Below are 16,937 nucleotides of genomic sequence, written 5' to 3' on the forward strand. Positions count from 1 at the left end.
ACATTGCGATGAGGTACAGGATTCTTACCACAACACAGCAAGAAGGTTCTTCTCACCAACATAAAAGTAAAATACACTCTAAAGCGGTTTTGATGGAAAATGTCATTTAAAAACCTTATAACTTAATCAGCTGCTGCCCCAATCCTGAGGTTTCTCTCCATCCTTCAGATTGCATCCCCAGGATCAGTCCAAATAACTTTGGGTTATTTACCTTCCTGCAACGATGACTACATCTGTTCGAACTAACTTAGTAAAGTCAGACCAGCATTCTTGTGCAAAACTTTTTATTAAAAAGAGAAAGGGTTCTCTGCACAAAAAGAAGATACAACACTAGTCATGAAATTTAACTTTTCAAAGATTGCAAGAGACCAGATGTGAAATTTTGATTGTGACAAAGACTATGTCTCAAGTTCAGAAAGTTATTCTCACACCTGAAAACACAGCCAACACACCTGTCAATTACAACCTCAACTATAAAAAAAACCCACTTTTCTTTTGGGAGTTACCAGCACATTGTCAAGTTTTAACATGCAGCGTCAATGATGAAGCTGTATATAATCCAAAATAGTGTTACTAAAATGCTAAGATTCCTACAGAACCTTCCATATTTCACAGCTTCAGCAGTTTTCCTTTCCAATTCTCATGAACTAACGTAAAAAGTTTATGTTCCCCTAAATTTATAAAAAAACTCAGCTTAAAAAAACCCATCTCTCTCAAATGACATAAAAAGAATTTCAGAAGAACCCCATAGTTTGGCCTTGGAATTAATACTTGAAAAATATCTTTGGAGCAGCAGGAGAAAATAATAAAAATCGGGGGGTTACCTTCTCTTCACTTTGCATGCGTGTGTATGTATTATAGACATCAGTTTACAGCAAAAAAATTCTTGCCCTAGTGACTACCATCCTGCTTACCAAAACCAAACAGGTACTGAGGAAGAAATAAGAGCAACCTTAGACATACGCTTGTTTTGTTACCCATCCCAGAGCATCAATAACAACATCAATAATAAGCGACAGCTGTCAGAACCTGAGGCACCTTACATTTCTTCTGCAGTACCAGCACCAAGCCGTAGGCCTCTCCCCCACACGCTGATAACAGAATAATGAGCCATTAAGGATGAATCTGACATTTCCCAGGAGTTCAAGGTGATCAGTACTTCAAAAGGATACTGGAGTGGTTTTCATGCGAAAAGTTGTCTGTTCACGTAAATAGCCTCTGCATCGGTACCATATACTAGGCATGGTCCTAAAATATCTAAACTATTCACAGACAAAGTCTGATTTGGAATTAAGTTGGTGATTTCCATGCGGTCTTTGGTAGGATCGTTGCTTAGCCAGGCACTTACTACAGAATGGTTAATGGTATTGTGGGAAAAATAGGTAGTACTTCTTCCTCCTGAAAGAAGGAGAGGGAAAGAGGGAAATAAGTTCCAATTTAGTTTACATATTCTCAGAATTTGGAGATGCGTAGTAGGTATGGGACAGACATAATGGGAAATATCATTTTACATTTAAGCCAGTTTTCAGATTACTTAACAGATGTTGTTGTCTCTTTGGTAAATGAAGGAAAAAATAGCTTAAGAAAATAATCAAGTACCTGAAATGATTACAGAAACCTGCTACCAGCTCTGTCCTCGGTTAAGACAAACAGGTCAGCACAGCTAAGAACTCATCTCGCTGAACAAACAGTCTAAGTATCTAGAAGTTTTTCTAGGCAGAGACTAAAGCAATGACAGACCTAAGAACAAAAGTCTGTTTATACAGTGTCTTGCTATATTTGGGGCATCAGCTTTGCTTATTCCCTACCGTCCCTTCTCCCTGCTTACTCGGCAGCAAGCGATACACCTGGATTTTTGAAATTTTTTTCCATGTAACATTTTACATTCAAAGTGAAGTCTCAGTTTGGGAACTATCATTCAGTACAAAATTAACAAGTGGCTGAAGTGGTGCTAAAGGGTTTATATTTAATATACCAGAAAACACACAGAGGGGAACTTGAATTGGTTGTCCTGTTGTTTCCCTACATAGGGCTGAGCTTTGAATGGCAACTTTGAGGCCAAAGGCAGCAGATCATATGAAAGTTTCCCCACTGTTTATGGTCTGAAGTGACAAGTAATTAAACAGTCTTTGTGACTAGAATGTGAAAATGAGCGTTTGTATTAAGTCAGTATCTTATCTTTAATTAAAATCCTACCACGATACAAAGGGATCCAGTTTCATTAATTGAAAGTTCCAATTATGACCTTGAAGAATAAATTCATAATTCCAGTATCCTATTGATGTATAAGTTATTGCATTATTATAACATTTTGTATACCTCCCTCAGAGACTCAGATAACAGTGTGTCATTTAGGCTGCCCTCGTGTGTTTTCTTTATACAGGTGATTTTTTAAGTGAACACGATCTATCTTTGAAATACTAGATGTGCCCCTTCACATGCTGGACAGAGTACAGTGGATTAAAAAACCCACAAAACAGACCACAAAACACTCACACGACTATTAACCTCATAAGTAGTTTTCCTGACATGTCTATCTGGGCCTTCTTTCTAAGCAAAGACACCAACTTTTAATTTTCTGTATTAGAATTGTGTTATTAATTGGGTCATGTGAGAACATCAACTTCAATTATGTTGTCAACTGACAAATTCAGTACAGATTGACTTCAAACATCCTTACCTTGATGAAGAAAAGACGGTTTTTCAGACACGTCTGTGGAAGTATCCCAGTGCCAAAGAGATCCATCTTCAGAACACGTAAATAAGTGATCGGGGTTGGAGGGATGGAAGTGAACTTCCCACACTGGAAGTATCAAACCAAAACCAAATAAAACCACTTCAGAACAAGTATCATGTACTTGGCACACTGCACTTTGGCTAGTATGATGTGGACGTGCACTTAGAAGAACCCAGGACCCCCACCAAAACCTTCTGTTCTTAGGCATATGTGGGTAGGAGACAAAACCCAGCCTGTACTTGTTCACTGCAGTTTTCCCTCCCGTGGGAGAGAAGAGGACTCTATTTTGTTGCGTTTTCAGTACTGTGAAAGTTGCCAAAGGTTAAAATCTTATCTGAATTTAGGCATTCCGAATACTTTTTCATCCCATCTTCCCTACTGTTAAGTTGAAATCTGCACACAGCATGCATTCTTTCCCAGCACACACATTATTATTTTGTGTCTAAATACCACAACTGTGGAAAAGATATTTAAGTCTGTAAAACTCAACATCTCAAGAAATATTTTTACTCTCTAAATATAATTGTGGCATCAAGTCAAGAAATTTTCATCACAAAATGAGTTGCCATCTTGTTCATATAAAGTTACCAGGAAAGGGAGCTTTTTCCAGCATTGTGGAAGCACCAAATGGATCTATATTATCTTCAGTTTCCCCTCCTTCTTCATGTTTCCAAGTTTGCTAGTAACTGCATTCTTGCTTTACTACACATGCATACCACGGCATCAATTTCTATTTCTATACTTACCCTTCTAGAAACATAGTCATTCTGATTAAATGCACCTAATGACTCATTAAAGAGCTGCTTACTAAGTGTAGTTTTAGTGTACATAAAGTTGGCTTTTAGATATAAACAGCCTCATATACAGAGAAGGAACAAACTGAAGCCAACTGAATGAAAACACATTCAGTAGCAATTATGTGACTGCTTTCTATCGTAGTTACACCACCTAATTTTTTTTTTATTTTTTTTTTTTTTTTTACAGAAATTAGAAGTGTCTATAATGCCACTTTCTTCTCCCCCCTCCATTTCAGATACTTACTTTCTGCTTCATGAGCGTTCAGCAGGGACACTGGTATAGTACCTTGCCTGATGTCCCATATACTCAGCATCCCATCCTGGCCCCCCGTGGCCACAATATGCTGCTGATTGGGGTGCCTGTCCACACAGTGCAGTGGAACTCGGTCACCTGTCCTGCAAAGGAGAAGGAAAAAAAAGAAAAAACCCAGACATGAGTTCTTTATTCAGCTTCTATTTTCTCCTCCTTAATGAGTAGCAGTGTTGACAAACACGGTAACGGTATCGACTGCAGCTTCAATTCCGCATCACTACAGGCTGAAGCCGCATGACATCTACTGGAAATTAGAGGTATGGCAATAACACGAAACTGCACTTGGATGAGCATCAGGTTCTGTGCCCTATGGTATACAGGCATCTATGCCATATCTGACAGCTTTACAGGAGCAAGAAAATGTTGCATACAGATAATGCTCTAAGTACACCTACAATAATAAGAAGGTTACTCTGAAATTCATATTATAGTTACAGTTTCAACATCTATGAAGAATTACAAAGGGAGACTGGACACTAACAAAACCAGGTACCTCAACCACAGCTTATTAACAGCAATAGAAATTATTCCACAGACAACAGGGTTTGAACCTAGCTCAGTTTGTTTTCTCACAATACCGCATAAGGCATAAAACTATCATTCAAATGCCATAAACTTTATATTAGGCCTGTGGAGAAAAACAGATGTAAAGTATATTTAATTAGGGAAAGAGACAGAGTTCTGGGCTGAGGGCTGGTTTTTGTGGTGTTGTTTTGTTTTTTTCTTAAAAAGGAGCAAGTGTACAGGTGCAATAGTCCTTCAAGAGTTAAGTCATAAAACAGATCACCTAAATAAAATGCTCAGCCACAATAGTAATTCAGCCATTAAGCAGAGTCTGCTTTTGATTATTTAAATATCACAGAAGTTAAAAACCTTCTAAAAAAAAATCCATCATTTATCATCCCATTCATTGTCAAGACAGTATCAGGAAAGACCTAAATCAGATTATATAAAGCAGCACATGCTTCTCAGTAAATATGCAAAACAAAGAAGGTCTTACAAAGAAAATATTTGAGATGGCTCATTTCTTTGCTGTCTGAGGTCCCATATTTTTAACTGTCCAATTGAATTTACTGTCAAGATCTCAGTTGTGCGAAGGAAAGTCACTGCATGGAGTGTACTGCTGTCTGCATTGTCTGCAAGAGAGATGAGGAAAGCATTCAGAAAACCCTACAGAATGCTAGTCTCTATTTATTTACAACAAAATATCTCTTTTTTAGGAAACAGGACACAGCTGCTTAAACATGGTTACAACCTTTCTGCATTTCCGGGGCAGAGACAGACCAATGAAATGTGAAATTTTAAGCGTTGCAAGGTACCCGGTGAAAAAGAAGCCCTTGCTTCCTATATCAAACACTACTGAGACAAATCTGTAAGAAGCTATATTTAATTAGCTCTGGTGCTTACAGAACTACCTGTTGATATATAAGATTTCTTTCTATAGTTCCTAAGAGGAGGAAACAATTTAGCCAGGTCCGTGGTTTTTGTAAGAGTTTTCTTTATATGCTCTGCATCTACTGATGTGAGGCAAGCTATGGAGCTTGCCATGGTGCAGTTCTTTTGAACACAAGAAATGGTAATTCTGGCTGAGAACATTAAGCAGTTGTATACAGAAGCACTTAATTCACCAACTTTCTTTAGACCTTTTCTAAGAACTGTCAATGTGATATCCATCCCTGTCCCAGAAGCCTCTCATAGTTGGTTCTGTTTTACCTCAAACCAGAATTACGCTTTGCTTGTTAATCTTAATAACTCAATGGCAAAGCTCTTCTTTCAGGTCCTTTTCTCTAGTGCTTCTTTTGGTCAGAATAATTTACAATGTCAAACACTTCAAAGCATTGAGGTGAAACTTTTGAGGCTTTAGGAAAGAATAACATACACACCATACTCTTCTGTTTTGATTGTTACTATATATAAACTTTTCATCTTGATTATGATGGGGTAACATTGTTAAGTTTATTTTCACCTCAAGCATTTTAAAATTCCTTGTGTAAGTCCATACTGAAAATACAGGTGACTTTTTTCTGCATAAGATGCAAACCTTTTCTGATATTAAGACAGACGATTTACATTGACGCCTGGTTATAGATATTTGAATGAGTTTTCTTTTCTGCCTGAAAGCTGAGGGGAACAAAAAACCAGAAGTGTTAGCTTGCCGAATACTAAAGTTCTAAATGATTTACAATTTTGTGACAGAATAACAGTAAGTGATTTAGCAACGATACATCTTTTGGCTCAAAAAGATTTTTACATCACCTCTAACTTTGGAGATTTTTTCCTACCACAACTGACTATAAACATATCGATTTTGTGTTATACTCTTAAATCCATGAAACAATAACAAAAATAGCAAGGTAGTCCTTTACAAATATTTCATGAGGTACAAGAATTCTTAAAACATGTTGAGGGTTCAGCTCAGCGCATGGGAAATGTCAAGGTGCATTGAATTGGGAACCAGTACAAAGAATTGCTTACACCACAGAACTCCATCCTGAAGTTGGAAGCACTTGAAAGAACTTTGAGAAATTGAAAGCGTCTTCCAAGATATTCACTCCCCTCCTCCAACTTTTACTGTAAAGTAATCTCTAGTCAATGAGTTCATGCTAGTCCCTTCCACACAACTCCAGGTAAACTTCACTTACTAAGTCATAGGTGTGATTGATTTATTTATGGACCATTCCTATTGTAACATTTCCCTTCCCATTTCCAAAAGGAAATGTCTCAATTAATTCACATGTGATTTCTTAAGTGTTTATGCACCACCAAATCTCAATGCAAAGTCTTACTGCAGCATAACACTGGCTGATGCTACCACTACAAAGCACACATTTTTACATAGTACTGTCAAGGGAGCACTAAAAAAAAAACTAAACAACTTGCATGTGGAAGCATCTGAGCAATTGCCCAAAGAAAAATACATTTTTTTTTGTGGACATCTGCTTCCTGTGAGTCAGCAAAACATTCTACTCTATTAAACTTATATACAGATACTAACACAGAGTATTCTGGTACAAGTTAAAATGTTACAATAAAATTATCCTTCTTAAACCAGTTAATGTTCTCGCCCCTCAAAGGGAAAGTGGCTGTGTTTTGGGGGCACATGCTAATAAATTCTGCCTCATGTTTTGCTACCTTTTTTTTTTTTTAAAGGCATAGAAAGGTTTTCTACCTGAATTCTCAAGGAGCTTCAGTAAAGAACTGTAAGCAATTAATAGGATTTATCTTGTGTGTGTGTGTATACAGCCATCCACACATAAGTACTCCCTCTAGAAATCCCAGAGTACTTCCTTCCTTAATTGGCTTACCACTGTGTAAATTCCTTCATCTGTTAGAGGCATGATTTCACTTGAGGAGAAACACAGGCACTGTGTCAAACTGTAGTTTCAAGGAGAAAGTCCCAGTTTAATAATGCCACTATCAAACATAGCATTACTGTCCTTTAAATTATTTCTGCTTTTAAGTTTCATTTTCAACAGATGCTACAAACTCGTATTCTATTTCCATGAGACTAGCATAACAGAAGAGTTGAGAATTACCAGGTTTTGACAACTTTCACATGATCTATTAGTCTAGGAAATATGGAGCTTTTTCACTAAGGGAGAAGTGATCACTGTAAGCCATGATATCTGGCAGAAGAACAATGGTGTTCCTTTAGACACAGCAAACTAGATGTTTCTGAATATGGACACCAGGCAGGTTAATCTTAATACAAAGAGTGAATTGAAATGACCATTTCACTGACCTCCAGTTATGAAGAACTTGGGACACAATACTACTTGAAGTCTAACCATATTTCTCATATACTTTCATAGCATTTAACAATTCTAGATGAAACAGAAGCCTACAGAGAATGTTTGGCTCAAAAATTCTCCATCGGTTAAAACATTAACTTGCAAATATCTGAATGAATATAGAAATACATTTGAAATACAATTCAGGTACACAAAGTCTGTAGGAATACAGGAATATCTGGAGCAAATACATTCAACTTGGAATATTTAATTCAATTCTCAATTGACTTCCTACTTTTTTTTTTGGTTATTGTTTGAGAAGCTAAAAACCAAACAAGCTACTCCAAATTAAAATAGTTTGAACAGTTATTTCACATACCTATAGTTCTTACTGCATCCTTTTGGTCAGCTCTGAAGAGATTTATTCTACCATCTTCTCCAACAGTGACAATTTCTGGGTTGTTGCAAATGACTCCAGTACATGCTGCTCCACCACAAGACGTGTCTTGATCCACATGATAATGGGCTTTCTCCCACCGATGGTTGGCAGATAAAGTCTAAATAGTAACCGGACATTAAATTCTGCTGTTAAATAATGATCCTGATAGACCAAAGCTTCCAGAATACTCACGAAACCACAAACAAGCTCCAGGAAAGCCACACTACCTCACAAGAATGAGAATCTCCTACACAAATAAGAATCAAGAGATCTACATTTTCCTCAACTCTTGAGCACACAACCCTTCAATGAAACATTGATTATTTCTTCTCTGAACCAGCTTTCTCATATGAGCTAAAAATCAGAAAGAACACACTCTATTTATAAACTGTGAAACATCTTTCACTAGACTTATCCCTTTGGTCTTTCCCCAGGACAAGAGAAAAGAGCTGAGGCTTTTACAAAATATAAGGTCAGATTTACATTTTGATTGCAAGGAATTCGGTTTATTTTAGGTACCATATCAAACTATTAACAATTAGCCTTTGCTGCGTCATTATGAATGCATTAAAAAGCCATTACGCATTTATTTTCCATGATTTAACACCAAAGCAAAAGAATTCAAAGTTTACGTTTCTTCCCTCACATGACACTTGTGAGAAGAAATTCAACATGAGTCATTTAGTTCAAAAATGCAAAAACTCTAATAAGGCGGACACAAGTCCATTAATAGCAACTCCCCCAAAACCAATCTAAACTCTTAAACTATGTTTTCAGTGAGTGGACAATTTGGTTACAGATACATACTAGCAGATAACCCAGTCTATCTGGCTCTGGAATCTAATTTATGTAGTATGTGTGCAAAATGCTTTTTTGTTTCCTTGTATGTATAAAGCCAATGCTTTTTCTAACAGAGTTCAAAAAAGTGATTTTGGTATGCAGATGTTTCTTGCTCTGGTACTTTTGAGAAATCTTACGCTGAGATCAAAGTGACTTGTGTTACACAGACTAGCAGCTTAAAGCCAGGGCAAGTTACTTACCTGGTTATTTTGATGATGACGGAATACAGTTACAGTTCCTGTTGATGAGGCAACCACTATTCTCTCTTGATCCAAAAACTAAAGAGAGATAAGAAGCATATTATTAGTTGCTATCAGTACCATTTTGATTTTAGAGTAACCTAAATTATTGCTAGGTATAGTAAAAAAAAAAACAAACCAAAAAAAAACAGCCAACAACCCACAAACCGATACTGGTTGTTTTTTTCTCTTCATAAGAATTTTTCTTGGTCAATCTCAGCATTTTGACAGCTCACTATCACTTAATTTCTTCTAGTACAGATCTATTCAACACAGCTATTTTACCTGCATGTCCATAACATCACCGTTGTGCCTGATGTCACACAGCAGCTGAGGCTCTCCTTGATATTCACCATTGATGCCCGCATTGCCAAGGTCTCCAATAGACCAAATGGAGATCCTGTTGTCCTGTACAGGAACGACACCACCAGTTTTACTCGAAGACGCTTTTGAAAGTATCTAACAACAAGGCAGCCCGGGTGTCACCGCCTTCTCTCTACAGCCAGGGAAAGCAACGGGCTGCAGGCCGCGCACCGCTCCGGAGGAAGCCTCCGCCGGCCGGAGGAGTGGGGGGAAGCGGGATAACCCTGCCGAGCAGTGGGGCGGGACCCCGCCTTCCACCGGGACGCGAGGAAGGCTCAGCCAAGCGAAAACCGGGACCGCCTGGGCGGGGGGTGCTAACAGGGGGCTCCGGCGCCGCTCTCCCGCGCCAGGCTGAGGGGGCCGAGGGGGCGGGGGGCGCCGCCGCCTGTCCCACGCCCCGGCGGGAAGGACGCGCCGCGCCTCCGCACCCGCCCGCCGGCCCGCTACCTCGTTGTCCCAGGAGCCGGTGGCGAAGACGTCGGGGGGGTGGAGGGCGGCGGCGGGCAGGGGCCGCCAGCGGGTCTTGCTGATCTTCTGCGACACGAACTTGGCGCACACCTCCTCCATGGCCGCCCCCGCCGCGCGCCGGCTCCCGCCCGCCCCGCGCCGCGCCTGCTGATTGGCTGCGGCGCGACGGCGGGCGCGGAGGGACAAGGTTAGGGCGCGGGGGCGGAGAGCGTGAGCGCGCCCGGGTGGGCCAGCGCCGGGCATGGCGGGGAGCAGGGTGGCAGCCTGAACGGCACCGCCCTATGTAGCAGCCGCGCAGCGCCAGCTGCCGGCGCTTACCGGCAGCCCCGACCGTTCGCTCACCGGTAAGGCCACGAGGGGCGGGGGGGGTGCTGCCGCGGCGTTGCCCGGCCCTGCCCGGCCCTGCCGGGCCCTGCCGCTGCGAGCTCGGGCCTCGCCATCACGGGCAGCAAAGCCGCTGCACCGGCGCGCATCGCCCAGGCGCTACTTGCCGAATCGGGTCCGGGAGAGGAAGAAATAAAGAAATAATTGAATTTTCCGGTGTATATTTACCGGCTGCTCAGCTGGGCCGCCTTCCCCCCGAGAACGTTACGCGTCTGTGTCATCTTCGCAAGGTCGCCAACTTTTATTTTCTCCAAATCAATGACTTTTAAAGCAACTAATAATCTGTGGTCGGGGTTTGCTTTTAAATATCTGGGAGTGATACTCTTCTCCCTCTGTCAGATTCCTGACTGTACAGAAAGAAGTACAACAATAATTTATTTTCTTCCGAATAGCACATTAAACCAAACAAAGGCACACATGTACTTTCTTTACCGTATTTCACGTGAGACATAAACAACTGCAATAAAAAAATCAGAGGTTTCTTGTAAAACGAGCCAAAGGCTGACATTGCTACATTGTCATTTCAGAGGATTCAGTCACTGCAGTGCAGTAAGGGACTTTCTCGCAAGCACCATCCTACTTTTACAACCTGATTTTCTGCTGCATTTTTTTTCAAAGCTGCCACTGCTAGCGCTCTGTCAGGTGGATTTACCGGCATTAGTGGCAGTGGCTTGGTCAAACTTCCAGCTGTGTTATTGCAGTTTGCCTGCCAGAGCCATCTGTCAGTTTTTTTCTATACAGCGTTCTTGAGTTCCCCATCAAGTCTGCTGTGCCGTCTTGTAATAATTCAGATGTGGTACCAAATCAGTGGTATTTTCTATGCTTTATGCATCATTTGAACTTCAGTCGTGAGGAACTTTTATTTTCATGTACAACAGAATCCAACACTGAACGTATTCAACAAGCTGGATGCTATCGTAGCCTGCCGTACTGCAAGCCTTAAAACCGCTTTGTTGCATGCTGCAGTAGCATTATTGTTGTACAATAGCCAATACCTCTGGTGCCCTGTATTAAGCTGCTAACAGCAATCCTGCAAGTCACTGTCAACTCCAAGGGTATTTTCAGCTAACTCTCATAACACTCGTGAGAAAGGTCAATAGGCAGCCTCAGAATACAGCTCAACTACAGACCAGATAGCTAAAAGTGGAAGAGATAACACTTTAGGATTATTTAAATGCTTTATTAGGCAAACTTCTTTTTTTTTGTTACTTTATTATTTCTCTGTGTATATTTTCTCTTGTGCTCTTGGATGGTTTCCTTCTTTACTCAGGATTGCTTGTTCAAAAGCACTTGGGAAGTATTAAGGGGAGTAGATTGGTCATAGAGGCTTATTTTCATTAAAAGGGAAAGAAGAATCACAATTTTTCTTCCCTGTCTTACACTTTTTTTTAAGAAAATGTTGGCAGCGTCTGATGTGATGGAGGTGAGAGCTGTGATGGATGTAGGGCTGCTCTGTAAAGCTATAAATATATTCTCTGTGTTTGATCACTATGAAAGATGTTTACTGTGTTAGTGTGTTGTTTCAGTGTGATAGCAGATTTAAATAAACAAATAAAAGGAGGAAACAAACACGGGGAGAAAATACGCCTCATCAAATATTTCTGAGGTTGTCAAAAAGGATGTTAAATTCTAGACAAAGCTGACTCTGGGCATTGGGTCCAAACTTATTAGCTAAGACAACAAGGAGCATCTATTGATTATCCTTAAATGTGGCTAAAGCTAGGAGTGTGAGTGAAAGGGAAGAAAATGGAAAGTATGCCTCTCCCTCTGCCAGAGGTTAGGGGGCCTGGGAATGAAGGCACTTACTAAATCAGTGGGTGTAATAGGGGAGGATAAAGCTAATTCTGAACCCTATTTGCTTATAATCTGCTTTCCTCCAATTATCATTGAACAATATTTTAAGAAATTTATTTGGAGACACCATATTTACTGTTGGTCGTAACTCCTGGACTCGTGCCCAGTTCCATGCCTTGAAGAAGCGCAGTCGCTATGCAGGGTACTGCAGAGCAGATTGAAGAGCAGAGTGCCAGGGCCCCGGGGGCGTTCATAAGCCTTACTTGCCCCACCCCGGGGCTCCCATCTGGGCTGGGGCACGCACTGCTGGCTTCAGCTGTGTTGTAGGAGGGCCCGTGCCCAGCCACATCCCTGCCCTGGTGGCTGGCTTGACGTGGGGCCTGACTTGTCACTTTGCTTTTACTTGATGGCAAAACCATTACCGTCCCCAGCCCTGCTCTGCTTGCCTCGCTTGGACACCGTGGGATGGTGTCCTGCTGTGTGGCATTGTCATCCCTGGCTCCAGGCTCACCTTCTCTCACAGAGGGGTCCCAGTCCTGCTGCTCCCTAACACGGAGAGTCACTGATGTGCGTGGGTCCTTCTCATCTCCTCTTTGAGTGCAGGGCTGTGAAAAGAGGGATGCGGAGTTCAAAATAATGTGAGTTTATGAAATGGAAATACAAAATCAAAGTACACACCAAACTGGCTTGAGACTGCAGGGAAAGAAATGAGATGAAAGAGAGTGATTAATTAAAGCCAGAATGGAGGCAAGGAGAGGAGTGACTGTAGGTGTAGAAGCCAATCAGTGTGGGGTATGGGACATAACTGCGGAAATGTTCAGCAGGAACATTTCACACGGAAATTTCTGCTTGTAGTATGTATATGCAGAAGCAGATGGGATCAGACAGTGATGATCAACTTTTCATACGCTTTTTAAATTCAAAGAATTTTAAAAATCTAATGGGTTCATGAGGTGGGAGGGAAGGGATGAAACAGAAATAGTAGCGTGGAGGGGTTTATATATAAATGTATATAAGTACTGCTAAGAGATTGAGATGTGGGTGAATGTGCGGAAAAGGAGAGAGATCCGTCATGTGCTTAAAATTAGTGGGATCTCCATGTCAGAACAATCAAGTGATGGCCCACTCTGGCTGCTGGCATTCCCATGCCTCCTCCCTAACAGGGCTGTCCGTGCACCAGCATGGACCTGGAGAGTCAAGGGAGATGGCTCTACCTGTGGAAGATGTAGAAGATGGCTCTACCTGCAACTGGCAGTGGACACCCAGGGACCAAGGTGCTCATGCTGGTTTGGACAAGTGAGGGGGAAGAGGATACAGGAATGCTGAGTGTCAGAGCAGATGGAGCGTTTCCACGTGAATGCTGATGGGCAGGAAACATTTTAATTTATTTTTTTTAATTTCTGCTTGTCTTTAGCGTAGAATGTCTACATTCCTTTTAGTTTTATCGTAATGGATATGCTCTTAATAAGTTTACATAAATGCACTCATGGCCTGGGCCTATAGAGCAGAAAGAGCTAGGGACCCTCAAGTTTGTTTACTGCACAACTGGGTGCATCCTGTCGCTATTGGTGCATGTTAGTTTCTCAGGGCCCTTTGAGGCAACTTGGCTCTCAGAAACTTGCAGAGACGAATGCTGTTTCCTTCACACATGCCTGGTATCCATCCAAGACACCTCAGATATCGCTTAGGAAGGCTCACGCTTATGTTCTTGTCATTCTCTGAACAGTCATGCCAAGAATGTAGCCAAGAGATGGACAATAGGTACATTCAGTCCGAAAGTGCCTGGGCAAGCCTGCGAGTTCCTGGGAGATAAAGGTGGGCTCTTTCTCTGTGCGCTGTGACGAGCTGAACCCTAATTCAGGCTGGTGCTGGTCAGCAGCGTCAGTTCCCATGTAAATGGTTTCTCTTGTGTTTCTGGTCTCCCAAGGGGGTAAGTATCCCTGGAATGCTTTTAAACATGGGCCAGCTAGTTTCTTGCCAACAGCCTCTCTATGTGAGAGCAATGCAGTTTGCTTGCATCTGACAACAGAAAACGCCTTTTGCATTTAAAACAATGAAGTATTTTTGTGTGTGTATTTTTACAATGTCTGTCTGTTCACAGTATTTGCTGCCCTTTGGGAATTCCTCTAACTCCACGGCTTCTTTCCTTCTCTCCCAGCCCACTGGATACAATAGGGAGACCTTTTATGTTCTGGGGCAGGCTGGGAGTCTCTCACGGACTGTAGAGCAGCTGCCAGATCATGCTTAGAAGTCAGATGGAGAATACAGAATGAAGCAGTGGCTCTGTCTCCAGGATTAAAAGACTCAGATGGGAAAGGTCTGGGCAGTCTATGGATGGGACCTGGTGTATGCATCGGGCAACTGCCAGATTTGCCCTGGATTGACTGCTAGCCGGAAAAACAGATGCCCACCTTCAGCTCATTTCCTTCACCCGAGCCAGCAATGATGGGATGGAGTATATGTGTTGTGTGGAACTGGAACAGGCTCATCCCTCCCAGCATGGGTTCTTGCACAGAAGATGATGTTATCTGTGTCTCCCATGGTGGTATGTTAGGCTATGTGTGTCCTTGTATCAGGAACGCTTTTAAGAAACAATATAATATTTGAATTTATATCTGCTGGATGATGCCTTGTTTTCTCTAATGTTTACACAACCTACTATTGATAGGGCCTATCCATTCATAGTTATGTATTGCTGTTCCCATGTTTCAAAAGAAAAGAAACGAAAACCGTGCTGTCTGGCACCAAGCGGATGACATCCCTGCGCCGTTGTGCCTGGTTAAGAGAGGAAGTGCTGCAGAATTATGTGTGGAAACTCGTTCGCAGGGACCAGAAGGGGGCACAAATGTAGAAGTCTGACAGCAGGTTCCCCAAAACTGTCTGCAATAATGGAATTTGCTTTCCCTTAACAAAAAAAACCAAACAACCGAACAATAGAAACACATATAAATAACAGGTGGCAAACGAAGATTGGTGGGTAAATTGATCATTAAGGGGTTCAGGAGTACCCAGGAATACCACATGACTGTAGGAAATTAATTCTGTGGTTTTCTGCATTATGCTGCGGGAGGAACCGGAGGTTCAACTTTTCCCTTAAGATCGCTACTTCATGGTGCGCCTACGCTGGGACAGAGCGTCAGTTCGGCGTTTTATTAAATTCCGAGTCACTGATGTTATGACCTCGGCGCCTTTTAAAAGGAATTTTAAATCGTAACTTCGTCCTACGACAGCATCGCGCTCGTGACAGGCCGTCGGTGCCCCTGGCAGCCTTTAGCCGTACGGACAGGTGTGCCAACTCTCATAACCGCCCCCATCCCTCCCCATTTTTTTTTGGGGGGGTGGGGTGAAGGGGGTGTTGTTTTCCATGGGCTTGGTCACATCCTCCCTTCGCCACCTCCCCCCCCCGCCCCCCGCACTGACTGCCGCCTGCGGGGCGGAGGCGCGGCGGCCGTCCTCGGAGACTGACCAATGGCAGCCTCCGACACGTAGGCCTGGCCCGCGCGGGCTCGCGACGGCCAATAGGCGCGCCCCATGCATAATGCCGCGCGGCGGGACGGCGGTAATTGGCTCCGTCGCAAGGGCGCGCGCTGGGCCGCCGCGGCGGCGCGGGGGGGGGGGGGGGAGGTGGTGGCGCCGCCGTTACCGGCAGGCCGGGCCTGGCCTGCCCGTAAGGGTCGTGCCGCCATCACACACCCCCCCGCCCCGCTTTGTCAGTACACGGCGGCTGCCGGCTCCTTTCACGACAGGCCAAAGCTGGGGGGGTACCGTTTACCTTAGCCCCATTCATTAACGGAGCTCTTCAGTTGACACAAAACCCGCAGCCCCTGGGCACCGGGCGGGGCGGGAGGGGGGACCGCAGAGCAACCGCCGCCCCCGCGGATTTCCCCACGCGCGCCCGCGGGGGCGCATGCGCGGGGGGCAGCGCGGGCCGGCAGCGGCGGCGGCAGCAGCGGCGGGAGGATGTCGGGCGCGCGGGGCGGTGGGCGCGTGGCCCCTCCCCTCGGCGGGCGCGCGGCGGCCGCGGCGGCGGCGGGAGGGGGAGGTGGCGGCGGCGGCGAGGAGGCGGCGCCTGTGTCGGCGCTGGAGGTTGTGTCCTTCCTGGGGAAGCTGCTGTGCGCAGTCGCGGCGCTGAAGGCGGCTCTGTACCTGCTCCGCAGAGCGTGTCTAGCCATGGCCTGGAAGTCGGGCGGCGCCAGTCACTCCGAGCTCATCCACAACCTCCGCAGTGAGTCCCTGGTGGGGCGGGGGGGCCACCCCTCTCGCCTCAGCTGCGGCGGGAGCGGGGGACGGACGGACCGTTACCGGCCGCACGCACTTGGCGTTCCCGCGGCGCCCGCCCAGCCGACAACTGTCAAGGAGCGGTGCCGGCGGGGGGAGGAGGCGAAGGCGGTGCCCAGCCGGGGGGGTGTGTGTCTGGGTGTCCGTCCGGGTCCCTCCCGGGAGGGAGCGGTGTAGCAGCTCCGCCGTCGTCCCGCAGGCGGGCTGAGGGAGGGCGGTGGCCGCTGGCGCAGGGCGGGCCTGGGCTGTTGTTGCGGGAGGAGATGCGGCGGGAGGGGCGGTGCCGATGGCGGTCCCGGAGGGGAAGCGCTGCGCGGCGGCCGTGGCTGTTGTCAGCCCGCCACCTCCCCCCCTCCCCTTTTCCCGGCCCCCTTCCCGCCGCCTGGCCGTAGCGCTCTTAGTGCGAGCTGAGGCGGGGCCGCCGCGGCGGCAGCAGCCCCGGAGGGCCCGTGATCCTCCGCAGGCAGCGGGCTCCGCGTCCCTCTGGCTTGGCTCCGGCCGCCTCTGCCGGGTCGGGGGGGAGCCGCCCCCCGAGGCCCCTCGCAGGGCGGGCG

At 44.8% G+C, this 16,937-nt stretch overlaps 2 protein-coding genes across 6 annotated transcripts in view; one reads left to right on the top strand and one right to left on the bottom strand.

Moving 5' to 3' along the window:
* Nucleotides 1-234: 234 nt before the first annotated feature.
* NUP43 (nucleoporin 43) lies at nucleotides 235-10,210 on the bottom strand. The gene is made up of 8 exons (XM_074580392.1): nucleotides 9,907-10,210; nucleotides 9,382-9,504; nucleotides 9,058-9,135; nucleotides 7,958-8,135; nucleotides 4,848-4,983; nucleotides 3,779-3,930; nucleotides 2,681-2,803; nucleotides 235-1,398 (listed from the first exon to the last, which is right to left on the bottom strand). The coding sequence occupies exons 1-8, from the start codon at nucleotides 10,168-10,170 to the stop codon at nucleotides 1,184-1,186; spliced, it is 1,269 nt and encodes a 422-aa protein (XP_074436493.1). The 5' UTR covers nucleotides 10,171-10,210; the 3' UTR covers nucleotides 235-1,183.
* A 5,824-nt stretch (nucleotides 10,211-16,034) lies between these two features.
* PCMT1 (protein-L-isoaspartate (D-aspartate) O-methyltransferase) overlaps nucleotides 16,035-16,937 on the top strand; it is a 34,005-nt gene continuing 33,102 nt past the window's right edge. For 2 of the 5 annotated variants that reach the window (XR_012586201.1, XM_074580395.1), the window contains exon 1: nucleotides 16,038-16,330. Coding sequence is in view for 2 of the 5 variants with exons in the window: in XM_074580395.1 (XP_074436496.1) it covers nucleotides 16,066-16,330 (265 nt within the window). In the remaining 3 variants the exon portion in view is untranslated. Of the gene's footprint in view, nucleotides 16,331-16,937 lie in introns of all 5 variants that reach the window. The other 3 variants (XR_012586202.1, XM_074580397.1, XR_012586200.1) reach the window with 2 other exon arrangements.

The sequence above is a fragment of the Larus michahellis genome, chromosome 3 (assembly GCF_964199755.1).
Source record: "Larus michahellis chromosome 3, bLarMic1.1, whole genome shotgun sequence".
Lineage (NCBI taxonomy): Eukaryota > Metazoa > Chordata > Aves > Charadriiformes > Laridae > Larus > Larus michahellis.

What these genes read in the sequence shown, in the direction of transcription:
- NUP43 (XM_074580392.1), bottom strand. Translation starts at nt 10,170, where the DNA reads ATGCCCGGCGCTGGCCCACCCGGGCGCGCTCACGCTCTCCGCCCCCGC. An exon ending in GTGATGTTATGGACATGCAG is followed by an intron (nt 9,136 to 9,381) that starts GTAAAATAGCTG and finishes ATCTCTCTTTAG; the next exon opens with TTTTTGGATCAAGAGAGAAT. An exon ending in ACCGTCTTTTCTTCATCAAG is followed by an intron (nt 1,399 to 2,680) that starts GTAAGGATGTTT and finishes TCCTTCTTTCAG; the next exon opens with GAGGAAGAAGTACTACCTAT.